The sequence below is a fragment of the Dendropsophus ebraccatus genome, chromosome 9 (assembly GCF_027789765.1).
Source record: "Dendropsophus ebraccatus isolate aDenEbr1 chromosome 9, aDenEbr1.pat, whole genome shotgun sequence".
Lineage (NCBI taxonomy): Eukaryota > Metazoa > Chordata > Amphibia > Anura > Hylidae > Dendropsophus > Dendropsophus ebraccatus.
The window spans coordinates 34,743,651-34,758,367 of NC_091462.1; the positions used below are offsets into that span (position 1 = coordinate 34,743,651).

Sequence of the window (14,717 nt, forward strand, 5' to 3'; positions counted from 1 at the left end):
TGTGACTCGCGGATCCTCTTCTTCCGGTTCGGTGACGTCACCACCCGGCCGGCGACTGACTCTTTCTTATTAGCAGCACAGCACTGAACCCTGACTGACTTGTAGTGTGTAGCCAATCAGGGTTTAGTGCTCCTGCTGTACGAAGTTAGCCGGGTTCTGATCCCCCCGGCCCCCTCCTTCTCTATCATTACAGCGATCCCCCCGGCCCCCTCCCTGTGCTATAAGCCCGATCCTCCTGGCCTTCTCCTTCCTATGTAATCTGTCCTGATCAAAGATAGCTCACCCGCACCCCCCAGTGTGCTGCGGCGCCGGCCCCCGTATCGGCACTTATTGTAAGCAGCTGTTCTCAGCTGACAGGCGCTGTGTGTGTGAGGCAGGAGAGAGTGCGCTGTGTACGGAGCAAGCATGAACTCTCTCCTGCCTCACACACACACAGCGCCTGTCAGCTGAGAACAGCTGCTTACAATAAGTGCCGATACGGGGGCCGGCGCCGCAGCACACTGGGGGGTGCGGGTGAGCTATCTTTGATCAGGACAGATTACATAGGAAGGAGAAGGCCAGGAGGATCGGGCTTATAGCACAGGGAGGGGGCCGGGGGGATCGCTGTAATGATAGAGAAGGAGGAGGCCGGGGGGATCAGAACCCGGCTAACTTCGTACAGCAGGAGCACTAAACCCTGATTGGCTACACACTACAAGTCAGTCAGGGTTCAGTGCTCTGCTGCTAATAAGAAAAGAGTCAGTCGCCGGCCGGGTGGTGACGTCACCGAACCGGAAGATCTCCTTGGGGGGCCAAAAACAGACAGGTAAGTATATTAGGAAAGGGTTAACCTTGGTTAACCCTTTCCATTGCTAAATTATTGATTTTCCCTGGAATACCCCTTTAATTTTTAAAGCTTGGATATTCTAACGTCACAACACATCTTCCTTCTGAAACCTAGCAAAATAAAGGTCTTTTTAGACTCAAATATTTGTCAGTCACAAATGAGCAGTGGTCAGAGAGATCGGCGCTCGTTTGCAGTGCCTTTACACAGTACAAGAAATTAAGTGACTAGGCTGCACGAATGATCCATATATCATTCAGCCATGGAAACTGACAGCATGGATATACATATATCCGTTACCAGATCACACAGCAGTACATGATCCGGCATCCTGTTTCTCTGGCTCTACTGTCCAGCTGCTGCGTCTTCAGCTAACAATCATTCTGGAGGCTGGGCCTGAAAACAGTGGTTGGACAGGAGAGCCGAAGCACACTAGGTAAGTATGCACTGCTGTGTGATCTGGAAACTGACAGCACAGATAAATGTATATAGGCCTCCCATTCCCCGCTTACACAGGAAGGTGTGCGGCTAATGATAATAAATTTTTAAGAAAGCTCAATTAGCCGAAGATCAGGCGTTTCCCCCCTTCCTCAGCTGATCGTGGTCACTTTTACACAAGGAGGGTTTCCAGCAAAGCTCCTGGCTGATAGGTGGGACTGTCTCATTGTACAGAATTAGATAAAAACCAAGTAGACAAATTGCCCATCGCATAGACCAAGAAAAGCAGCTTTCAGCATTAAGTGGGCACTAAAGTGCAAAATGTAAAAGAATCTGTCTTATAAAGGCATTTTTTTTCCAATGGAACCTGTGCCTGGCTATGCATTAGCTGCTGCAAAAAAAATGCAAAAACAAACATCCGAATCTAGAGTTTTCATTCATTTAGATAACTCCTTTAAAAGTCATACTGCAGTGTCAAATATATGGCTTTGACAAATGTAAGGTCCCATGGCATGACTAATGTAGATGTGAATGGGAATGTTTTATATCTGTTGTGGAAAATAGTGCAAAAAGAAAACTGACTGACCAAGCGCCAAGTGGTCCCCATCTAATATGTACGGTCATTTTAAAGGCTCAAACCTTTAAACCACAGCCTTTACCTGTGGCATGAGGAGGTGCTCCTGTGTCATGGTGGGACATACTTCATTAATAAGGTTGGTAAGCTTTAACAAAGGCTCTTTAAAGATGACCTTACAAAAGAAATGCAAAAAAGGGGAAAAAAAAGTAAAAATGTTTAGTGTACATTAAAATAAATGAAAAATGTGAAAACTTTTTTTGTTTTTTTTTAATCACAAACAAATTTTTAAGAGACTGATGACAAGTCTTATGACTTCTGTCGGGTGCAGAATTCTCAAATTAGGAGATTTATCAAACATGGTGTAAAGTAAAACTGGCTCAGTTGCCCCTAGCAACCAATCAGATTCCACCTTTCATTCCTCAGATTCTCTGGAAAATGAAAGGTGGAATCTGATTGGTTGCTGGGGGCAACTGAGCCAGTTTCACTTTACACCATGTTTGTAAAATCTACCCCATAGTGTATTGCCAATATATTTGGTAATCTGAACAGAAATCAGAAAGGGCCATGTTATCAGAATCTCTCAGTAGTATATCAATATAGACCTACACAATAAAGAGGTTGCTCAGGACTAGAAAACATGGCTGCTTTCTTCAGAAACAGTACCAAACCCATCCATAGGTTGTGCATCGTGTTGCAGACCAGTCCTCATCACTCCCATGAAGCCAAACTGCAATACCAGATAATAAATGGATTCGCATGCATCAATTTCTGGAAGAAAGCAGCCATTTTTATAATCCTAGACTACTCTAAAGGGTAGATTCACACATACCGTATCACAGTGGATTTTCTGCTGCCAATTCGCAGCAGATTTGACTAAATCCGCACTGTCAAATCTGCAGATTTGATGCTGTATTTTCATTTAGTCAAGTCTGCTGCGGATCTGCAGCAGAAAATCCACTGCGATACGGTACGTGTGAAGCTACTCTTAAACAAGGTTTTTCACATTCTTAATGTGCACTAAACTTATTTTTTCACCATTTCTTTTGAAAGGCCTTAAAGGGGTATTCCCCCCAAAACTATTTTTGCATTAGTACGTTGCCCAACTGTAGCTTTCCATCTTTCCAATATAAAGTTATTATGGATTCTGCAGTTCTGCTGTTATCTAGAGGCATTCACCCCCACCGAATGCAGAGAATCATCACCTCTCAGTCCACTCCGACACCGCTCCCTGCTCCTGGCCCGCACCCTCCAAGACGGCATCACGTGTCCTCAGTCTCTGCAATGGGCTGGGTTGTCTAACCCAGCCCACTGAAGAGAGGGAGGACACTGACAGCTGCTGCTGATCACTGTCTCCCTCTCTGAAAGCAGCCACCCCCCCCCCCCCCCAACAGTGTGTAACCCCCATTTCCCCCCAATGTGTGCTCCCCACCTGATGGCCGCCAGCGGCTAACCCTCCACAACCTGGCCACGGCAACCCCCCCACCCCCCATTGATTCACCCGGGAACCCCCCTCTGGGTCTCACCTGGCTATGGTCGCCAGCGGCACCCCCGCTAATCACCCGTTGCTGGCTGCGGCACCCCCCACCCCCCCTGCGAATCACCCGATGCTGACCGCGAATCACCCGAAGCTGGCCGATTGCCGCCGACACCTCCCCCAACCGCCCCCCCCCCCATCGTCAGATGCTGGTCACCCCCCCCCCCCCCCCCCCCCCAATCATCCGATGCTGGCCGATGGCCGCAACAACACCCCCCCGGGACTCACCCTGTGCTGGACATGGCGACCAATCCACGCATTTTCTCGGGAACGGCAGCAGCTAGAAAGACGGGTGACTGGTCAAAATACTCAGAGGGACTTGGTGAGTAAGACCAGCTAGGTTTGGGAGCATTTCATTTTTTGGCTCTTGGGGGGGAATACCCCTTTAAACACATATCCTGGATTGCTGTAGGTAATTGGTCGCCAAAGGTCCATTCACACTGTGGAAAACAGGTGGAAATTCCAAGCGGAATTCCCACCGCAGAATTATGGCGCCTCCGCTGAAAGAATTGACATGTCAATCCTTTTAGTGGAGAAACCCTATACTTAACATTGAGGCAGTCAGAATTCCGAGCGGAGTCTGTGGTGGGGATTCCGCTCGGAATTTCCGCCTGTTTTCCGCAGTGTGAACGGACCTTAACGGGGTCAACTGCGTCAGAATACATCTAAGAGGCAAAACTAAGCGTTGGTTACATGGTTCCTGGGACTTGCCCAGCTCTGACATGTATTTTTCCTACCTGCATTTGTCTAAGCATGTACATAGGGTGGGTGGATATGCATCGTATTGTCTTATACTATGCTCTATCATTCTGCTACATCTTTGCATTATGCTAAGAGAGACACCGGATAACCAACGTGCCACCAATAAGGTAGCAGTTTATACAGAATATAACAATATGCCGCAGTGGGTAATAACAGATATTTTACAGCTGATGGAAAACCTATCATCCAAGCTGGATCAACACACCTAGAATTGATCAGACGCTATTGTTGCATGTTCCGTTTCACTGTTTTGGCAACACCTTCCCACTTAGCTTAAACAGCTGTTCACCCATTCACCTATGTTCCAACATAATCCTCTTCCCTTGCTTAAATGCATAATCAGTCAGTATTACACATCCGCACAGATGACTACATTCACATGCCCTTTCTCCACAATTAACATTCAGCAGGTGACTTCTATGAGCATCTGGCTTATGCAGCCCAGGTTTCCGGGATGAGCACACACTACTGACAATCACAAGTCACACTTTTTATTTGATTGTATTTAAAAATTGTAAATAAAATGTAGTTTGTGAAACCTATGAAATACTAATATTTCAGTTTTTTATTTGTTCATTCAGCCAACTGATGGGTGTGACCATTTCTCAAGATATGGGATATGACGCCAAGTGTACCATATGTGTCAGTACCTCCAGTTTATTGGGGTTTCTTCAGGAATGCTGTACCTTTGCTGTTCTGGGTTGAAGCACAGATCCAAAGCTTGGATATTGGCATCGGTGGGTGTAGTAGCTGATTCCCATTAAAAGGTTCTTATTGTTGTGCATGGAGCGTAACCACCCAAGGTGAGCACAATATGGTCCAAGTAACCTCAACCTACTATTGGTAACACAGCACATTGTAAATGCCTTTATTTTTTTTACTGTATTACAGCTGTCTCCACATGTTTCTTTACTATATATTACTATAACTGGGTCATGTGATCATCAGTCTGATCCACAGAAAACAAGAGTATTTAACGTGTCAGAGGAAAATGGTCTGTCCTAGACAAGTTGACTTCCTGTGAACTATGGGATGACAGTACTATTTTTTTTATTTTTTTTAAGAGCAGATACATTTTTGCCCCCCAACTCCAGCCAAAACTAGCTTAGACTACGACTCCACAGCCCTGGTATGTATAGCAGTATCTTAAAAGGAATCTGTCAGCTCCTGGGCCCTACCTGAGGTGCTGACAGTCCCCTAGTGAGCATGGTGATTTTTGGTAATTTTCCGTGCAGTGGATTATGTACAATCTTATGTCTCCTACTGTACTGGAGAGTCAAAGAGGAGTTGTTTGTTCCCTAACCTCATCACTCCTTCCTCCTCACCCTTCTTCATGAATAATCAATGCTGCCCCGCCTCCTGCTCGCTCAGCTGTCAGTCAGTCTCTCTGATTGCGGATCAGTCCTCTGTAGGCAGTTTATGTCTGAAAGAAACACTCAGGTATAGTTGAATCTCTTCTCCTAAATTTGTTGGAGCCGTGGTCTAGGGGTAAATCACCTGACTAGAGACCAGCCAGCAGTTTATTCTCTAGTTCGAATACCCTGATGGAAATTAAATAAGAGATTTGTTTTCTCATTGTATCATTTTTAAGGCTATGTTCACACACAGTATTTTTGCTCAACCAAAACCAAAAGTGGATTAAGAACACAGAAAGGCTATGTTCAAACACTGTTGAAATTGAGCAGATGGCCATCATTTAATGGCAAATATTCGACGTTGTTTTAAAATAACAGTAATTATTATTAAATGGTGGCCATCCACTCAATTTCAACAGTGTGTGAACATAGCCTTTCTGTGTTTTCAATCTACTTGTGGTTTTGGTTTCAAAATACTGAGCAAAAATACTGTGTGAACATAGCCTTAAAAATAAATAAAGACCTACTGTATGTTTCAGGTCTTTAGACAGAACAGTTACCCCTAGACCACAGCTTTAACTATAGCTGAGTGTTTCTTTCAGTCATAACCTGCCTACAGAGGACTGATCTGCAACCAGAGACACTGGCTGACAGCTGAGCGAGCAGGAGGCCGGGCAGCATTGATTATTCATGAAGATGAGATAGGGGAAGGTGTGGTGAGGGGTGTCAGAGTGTGGCACAAAACAACTCCTCTTTGCCTCTTCAATACAGTAGGAGATATGAAATTGTGCATAATCCACTGCACGGAAAATTACTAAAACAGCACAATGCTCACTAGGGGGACTGCCAGCTACAGCAAACTGTAAGCACCTTCGATAGGGCCCAGGAGCTGACAGATTCCTCTTAAAGGTGGCTGAGGGAAACAACGTCCACTCACCTCCCCGCGAAACGGGACCCGCTGCTGGAACCGGGGAGGAGAGTGGACGTCGTTTCCCTCAGCCACCTCCCCGGCCAGATCCCAAAATAGGCCCCCCCCGACTCCGTCGGAGTACCCCTTTACAGCAAATGTACCCCCAGGTACATAGTGTTTGGTTTTTTTTTAGACCGATGCTGGCACAGGGATTCTGGTGACGCAGCCCTTTTTTTGAATCACCGCCCTGCTGGCCCTCAGTGTGACAATCCCCCCTCTGTGATCGCCTCCCCATTGGGTTTCAAAATCTCTCATTCATTGGTGGAGTTTTTATTTTGTGCAGCCATTTAGGTTATCATGATGAAATTCATAGTGTACATGATCAATTGAGCCTTGTAAAGGCACTGCAAACTTAGGGTACAAACACACACGGCGTATACGCTGCGTATTTACTGCTGCGATACGCAGCAGATTAGCTCTAAACACAGCATCAAATCTGCACCATCAAATCTGCTGCGTATCTGCTGTGTGTGTTTGAACCCTTAGGGTGCGTTCACACCTACAGGATCTGCAGCTGATTTTCTGCTGCAAATCCGCAGCAGATTTCATTTAAATAACTGAACGCAACATTAAATCTGCACCATGAAATCTGCTGCGGATCTGCTGCAGATCCGGTAGGTGTGAACGCACCCTTAGGGTAGCTTCACACGGGCGGGCTCGCAGCGAGATTCTCGCTGCGAGCCCGGCAGGTCCTGGCAGTTCCCATAAACTACATACTTGCTGCGGACCGCAGCGAGTATGTAATTGTACCGCGCTTAACTCCTTCTACTCCCGCCCGGCTCCCCCGCTGTAAGCAGCATACATTACCTGTCCTTGCTGCTCGGGTCCGGCGTCCTGCTCTCCCGTCCGGCCAATTAGTGTGTTGCCCAGCCGCAGCCACTGATTGGCCGGGCGGGAGAGCAGGACGCCGGACCCGTGCAGCAAGGACAGGTAATGTATGCTGCTTACAGCGGGGGAGCCGGCGGGAGTAGAAGGGGTTAAGCGCGGTACAATTACATACTCGCTGCGGTCCGCAGCAAGTATGTAGTTTATGGAAACTGACAGGACCTGCCGGGCTCGCAGCGAGAATCTCGCTGCGAGCCCGCCCGTGTGAAGCTACCCTTAAGCTGATCTCTCTGATCGGTGCTTGCTTACGATGACTGTCGAGCCATGTTTAATTGGTCATTAGGTTCATGCTTGTCATGGCCTGTGTCAAAACTGCCCTTACAATTTTTTTCACTGTCTCTTGTATGTTTTTTTTTTTTTTTTTTTTTTTTTATAAAACGCGTACGCCTGAGAAGAATTTTATTTTGCAGTCAATAGGAACTTTGAAAAAAACTCCAAAACAAATTTTATGCCAATAAATAAAAGAAATGACTACATTCAGAAGAGATTTTTCCCATACAAAAGCTGGTTGGACAACTTGCTGTATTATAATCTGAATAAAATCATTGGCAGTAGACTGTCCCTTTAATATTTAAAGAAAACAGCTTTGCTTGAAGGCAATCAAAAGGAGTTAAGCAATTACAGCTATATACTGCTTTGCAATATTATATGCCCAAGCCAAAAAGACAGAAATGGCTGCACATCGCACCCATGGTTGACACGAAAGCTTGTTTAGCTACATTAAAAACCAACATCAGAAGTTAGTATATAATTTGATCAAACCATATTGCCTCATGTACCAACGTGAAGGTCTCTGATACACAGTCCCTAACCAAAAAACATCACTGTGCCAGTCTGCAAACACAATCCGCGCAAAGTGTTCACAAGCAGAGAAGGGTGGCCACGGAATGGCCTGCAACCCCAATGCCACAGGACCAAACCCCAAAGGGCCCCCCCCCCCCGAACCACGCAGACACCACTGGCGGAGAGAGTGGACACCAACCACCACAAGTGTGAACAAGCTATTGCGGGGATTGTGTTCACTCACCGGCGCACTGATGTTTTTTGGTTAGGGACTCGTGTATCAGAGACCTGCACGTTGGTACATGAGGCAATATGGTTTGATCAAATTATATACTAACTTCTGATGTTGGTTTTTTAATATAGCTGAACAAGCTATACCATGGGTGCCATATGCAGCCATTTCTGTCTTTTTGGCTTTACAATATTATTATATCACAATAGACATCACCCTCTTTACAAATTCTCAGGTAGATATACACTGGAGTGTGAGGCTGGGGAGTGTTGACACCTGCCGCATATGAATAAGCCCGTCCCATATGTCCCTCAAAGACATCTGTGTAATCCTGCCAGTTTACACCCTAGAGGGCTCAATTAGCAACTGCTGCCATCTAGACAGTTATTTGACAGGTGTCAATCTGTCATGTCCCTGATTGGCAGGCAACTATGAAGCATTTGCTGGGGGACAATCGGTTGTCACGGCATTAAGGGGCCTTCTGAACGCATCTGTGACTGCCATGACAGATCTTCCTGTCACACAACAGGAAGAGTGCACAACAGAGCAATAGTCCCAGACAGTCTACTGTATGAGCACTCAAGTGATCACATGTTAAAGTGGTATTCCAGTAAGGGCCTTTCTAAATATGTGCCCGGAGATTGGGTGTTCACAAATAAAGAACACTCTTTGGCTCTCACCCGCTCCATATCGCTGTGTGGCCACTTCTGGGACCTGTTGTCATGATCTTGCAGCCCCCCACCCCTCCCAGCCAATCAACAGCTGCAAGAGTGTTCTGCCTCAGCCTCTGATTGTTTGGGCAACCTGCAATGTCACAACAAAAGGTTCCTGAAGTGGCCACACAGTGGGACAGAGCAGGGGAGATACTAGCTGCAGGAGCAAGGATGGTATTAATTTTAAACATCCCATCTTAAGGCATATATCAAAAAAGTACCCATTTCAAGCCCCCTAGGTATAAAAGAAAAATACACCATGTGAAAAATTTAAACCTGCCTCTTGTCAAAATGGAATGTCAACGTATCGGACTTCAGGCCCCATAGATTTTGATGGTCTGAATGCAACATTTAGGTTTAGAAAACGACCCTAACAAAATCACTAGCAGGCCACATTCTGAGCATGAAGGTCTATGGAGACCATGCTTAGGTGCATCAGCATTCTATTCTGACAAAAGGCTGATGTATTAGAGCAACGTAAAGGAAACTTGTGGTATGAAAGCATGGTAAGACCCTAGCAAGACTTCTTTTTATTGCCCCATAGGAATCAAAATTTCTATTTTGATCTTGAAACTGTGGGCAGGTTGTGTATCATGCCAACATGAAGCCACTCAATTCCATGCGGCCCACTGCAGGTTTTCCCCCAGATTGCAGCTTTAAGCCCCTGTTAAAAGGGTTTTCCCATAAAGCAAAGCCTCCACCACCGTACTGTTATTCTATAGATGTGATCGCTTTCTGGTTTCCTCTCTGAAAAGTCAAGAACATGGCAAACCAAAGCTAGCACCCTGAGGAATTAGTAATTATATAAAGCTCTTATATTGTACATTTCCAGAAATACTTTTACATTAGCAATGCCACCCAATGAATCAGATTGGACAATTTATCTTTGTGGTAAAAACCCTTAAAGGGGTGTTTCAGCCAGGTAAAATACATGTTGAATGATCCCCCCTCATGTGCTGGGAAAAGATGGATCCAGTCCTGGGAAACTTCTCCCCGCAGAGTGACACAGACTTGAAAGCCTGCAGCCTGATAAGCAGAATGCATTTATGGTGAAGAAATACTGCAGCCAGATATCAGCTGAAATTCAATGGCTGAAATTCAATGGAAACACAAAATGCTGTGCAGTGATTTTTGGTGAAACCTCTCCTTACTATGGGTGGCTTTTTGGCGTCATTTCTCCCCGCTGTGTAAATGTAATTTTTTTGGGCAATTTTGCGGCTTTTTCATACATTGCCAATCACATGATTTAAAGAGAAACCACTGATTCACATGTTTTACAAAGATAAAACATCAGAGAAAATGTAGCCAAAAACATGTGCTAAAACTACAGCACAAAAAGAAAAATTGCATTTAGACCGGTGTCACAATTTTTGTTTCTTTTGGGGGGGAGACAATCACTCAAGTACCCAAGGCTAGAGCCACACAGGCAAAACCCACACCCAGGTGAGGTGCTGCAGCTTTCTGTGAGCCTCAGTCAGTGCCCTAATACTCCCACTGATTTAAATGGGAGACATGGGAAAGTAAGTTTGCGTTGCTTCCCATCACCCAGAGGAAGTCAAGGGGATTAGGGTATTGTAAAATGACATGGTATAGGGTTGTGCTTGTGTGAACATACCCTATCGTCAAAATCAAAAAGGTACCAATTTGCCGAAACATTTATCACTACTAGGTAGGCCACAAACATGCTAAAATTAGATCAATTTAGTAATGGTGCGTTTACACAAAGATTTATCTGACAGATTTTGGAAGCCAAAGCCAGGAATGATCTGTGTAAATGCACCATAAGTTATACTGATCTGAATACCCCCTTCTTCTCACCTTGATGGCTGGTAAAACACAATTATGTTTGATGCTCCTACTGATCAGAACCAGCCAGTCAGGGCCATATATTCAGTTTTTAGTTGCAGTTACTAAAGTTTTACCATCACATCAGACTAATTACAGGAGATGGAGATGGACATATCCCACAACAAGTTAGATTGAGTTAGCCAGGGAGTGAAGCCCACAGCCACCTGCTACTCCTGGCTTCTTCTAGTGATTGGTGGGGGTCCCAGATTAATCAAAACTCTATACAGGCCTGTGTGACCAGTCAAAAGTTTGGAGTTTCTCTTTATTGGCAGTAAAGCTTTAAATGCAGAGCCAGGTATGGATGTGATGAGAACATACATCTGAGAAATTTATCACTGGATTTTTTTAGTAAATTTCTGGCAAATTTTTAAGCAAACACTGTTTTTGTTTTTTTTTTTACACACACAACTCGCAGAATTTTGGTGCAAACTTACTGCATCCCAGACCACACTTTGAAACCTGCTTAGTGCAGATACATAACATACAACAGGCAACACAGTGAACAGAAAAACAAAATCAGATACAAAGATGATAAATTCCTCCTTTCTTTCAACATATCCTCCATTTATGACAGACTCCTGGCTTTGTATATAATAATTGCGAATAAAAACATAAATTATTAACGCACCTTCATAGTGACATCTGTGCTGCAGCTACAGCGTGCCCACATGGATGCAGCTACAGCGTGCCCACATGGATGCAGCTACAGCGTGCCCACATGGATGCAGCTACAGCGTGCCCACATGGATGCAGCTACAGCGTGCCCACATGGATGCAGCTACAGCGTGCCCACATGGATGCAGCTACAGCGTGCCCACATGGATGCAGCTACAGCGTGCCCACATGGATGCAGCTACAGCGTGCCCACATGGATGCAGCTACAGCGTGCCCACATGGATGCAACTACAGCGTGCCCACATGGATGCAGCTACAGCGTGCCCACATGGATGCAGCTACAGCGTGCCCACATGGATGCAGCTACAGCGTGCCCACATGTAAAATAAGTATGCAAGAAAAGCACATTAATAACTCAAAAAATACTAAAAGGCCATTGCTGCAATGAGAAACCCCATGAGGCAATGATCTCAGTTCTATACTATCAGCGATCCCTATGGCCGAGGCCTGGTTACATGTCAGCCAAGTCACAGAAGTGGTACACAGAGCGCTGTCACACACCAGTTTCTGAAACAGATGTCACAACACAACCACAGCGACAAGACAACAAACAACGATCTCAATCTCACCCTGGTCTACGAGCTGCCCCACACAGAAGGATCATGGCAGCTTTTTTGCTGTCAGGTCATCAGACCCGATGTCTGGACAGGACATGAGGCCATGGTACAAAATGCTAAATGGTATTCGGATCCACGGCAGATCTATACAAGCTTTTCAGCCTTACGAACATTTCCATTCAATGACAGCAAGGAGTCAAAATACAGAAGCCAGATTGATCAATCGGACACCTAGCGACCAATCACATTCCAATAGGAGAGATGAAAGCCGAGCTGTGATAGGCCGCTATATTCATAAATCTAATGGAGAGATCTGACAGATTTTTGAAGCCAAAGCCAGGAATGGATTCAGAAAGAGAAGACATAATCTTTCCTTCATGACCTGTTCCCTGTTCATAGTCCATTCCTGGCTTTGGCTTCAAAAATCTGTCAGATAAATCTCTCTGTGTAAACACACCATTTGGCACACGTATGAAGACGCTGCAGAAGTTCTGGACATGATGGGAGTTGTAGGTCTGGAACTTGACAATGATACAGCAGTGGGACTACAAGAGCCAGCATGCAGAGATGGATGGGGAGGCAGCAGCTGATAACAGGGGACACCAGCCACCACATAGCAGCCAGGCCTGGGTGTCCCTGGGAGCCAAGGTCACTGTACGGAGGAGTGACCGGCACCGTACCGGGGGTGACCCCCATCAGAGCCGGCCACCAGGGAGGAGGAGCGGTGGGAGGGTGAGCCGGGAGGTAGGGGGGTGGGGGGTTCACGAGGACATCTGCCCTCCCCCTAGGGGGGGTTGTCTATGATCCAGCAGCCGCCGCCGCTCCTCATCACTTACCGCTCCGCCATCGCCAGCACCAGCCCCGAGCCGCCGCCGCCGCCTGCAGCCGCCAGGCACAACGAGCGCTGACGGCGGAGCGTCCTACCCACAATGGGCGGGCACCTGACACAGGGAGAAGTGGGTGGCCGTTCCTCCGGAGGAGCTGACACAGGAAGTAACGCTTCTTGTGGCCGTTATTTCGGTGTCCGGTGCCCCCCGCCTGTGCCCGGTGCCGTGCCCGCCGTCCCCCCCGCCATGACGCCGCCGCCGCTGCGGCCTATACACGGCCTAGCTCTTACCTGGCCGCCGCCGCCTTGGTCGCTGTCGTCGCTGCTGTTGCCGTGCTGCAGATACTCGCTCTGCCCGTCCACCTCCATGGCGGCCATTTCCTCTCTCTTCACCGGCTGCTCGGGAGCTGAGGGAGACACAAAGTGACACAATCAAGCGGCGCCATGACTGAAGCCTGCGGGGTTTCCCGGTCTCCCCTTCCCTCACCTAGCCGGGCCCCGCTTCCCTCCCTTCCCCCACCTCAGTGCGCGGCGACGACTCCTAGGGAGGCTCTTCGCGCTCTTTTCCAGTCGCCGCCTATAGACGTGCGGGCGGCGGATTTTTTTTTTTTGGTTACGTACCGGTCATTGTGTTTGTGGCAGGATATTAAAAAAAAAAATTACAATCCACAAAAGATGAAAGCCACCAGCAGGCCCGGACGGGCGGGCAGGGCTGCGCAGGCCGCGGTCGCTTTATTAGACGCGTAACATGATTAGAGTAATAATAATCACAGGCGCGCTGCGGACGGAGAGAACCAGGCGCGTTTTTTTTTTTTCCTATTTTGATTGACGGTGCGGGAAACACAAAAGGTGGGGCTTGCAGCCAGTACGGGGTGAACGTGTGACGTCAGACGTACGGAAGGCCCGCCTTTCTCCTTTCGCGTCATTGGTCGCGGTGATGAGTAGGGGCGACGCTTATTGGCCGTGACGCCTGTCAGTTATTTGCGTAGCTGTTACGCGGGCTTCCTGTGAGGCTTTGCGTGACGTGCGCGCCCCCTGTGTTTACTATCGCAGACAATGAGAGCGGGGGGAGCGTGCACGAGCGCGGCCCAGATGCTACGGGGCCTGCGCCTGGCATAGGAAGTCTGCGTGCTCCCGCTCTTACGGCCTAGTCCTGCGCGCGTGTGATAGAGAGAGGGACATGGCGGTCATTACGTCACAGGGCGGCCGATAACGTTATAACACTCAGCCTACTGTGTGTTTTTTAATATTTTTATCGGTTAAAAATACCATATAAGGAAATATTCTTCATTGTAATAATTACATTAGGAATGCAACAGAGAGCGTCTCCCTAATGTGATAGAAGTCATTAAGGAAGCCATTCTAAGTAGATGTTTGGTCACAAGGTGCATAGACTATATGGACCTCACTACAAGGCCATGTTCACACTATGTAAGTTTCTGCCATGATTACTATGGAACTTACGTAGTGCTGCCTTCTGAGGAATCCTGGACGGAGTGTATACACATAGTATACACTCCGGCCGGGATCCCTAGCGGCGCCGCAAGAAACTGTCATGTCACATTTTCTGCGGCCGCTATTCAGTGAACCTGTCAGGGCACACAATGGAGCGAGCGGCATCCGAATTCAGCAGCAGTGAACATCATCCGGCCGGGTCACCGAACGGCAGGTGCCTCACGCTGTGCGAACATGGCCTCAGACTGCGACCAGGGACGTGGGACCTTGCTAGATGGGACTTG

At 47.2% G+C, this 14,717-nt stretch overlaps 1 protein-coding gene across 6 annotated transcripts in view; it reads right to left on the bottom strand.

Moving 5' to 3' along the window:
• SP3 (Sp3 transcription factor) overlaps positions 1-13,943 on the bottom strand; it is a 29,935-nt gene extending 15,992 nt beyond the window's left edge. Inside the window, exons 1-3 of one of the 6 annotated variants that reach the window (XM_069982955.1) lie at positions 13,875-13,943; positions 13,270-13,385; positions 1,921-2,010 (exon numbers count right to left, since the gene is read on the bottom strand). In XM_069982955.1, the coding sequence (XP_069839056.1) occupies positions 1,921-2,010; positions 13,270-13,356 (177 nt within the window). In that variant the 5' untranslated portion in view covers positions 13,357-13,385; positions 13,875-13,943. The other 5 variants (XM_069982952.1, XM_069982953.1, XM_069982954.1 and 2 more) reach the window with 5 other exon arrangements.
• Between the last annotated feature and the right edge of the window lie 774 nt (positions 13,944-14,717).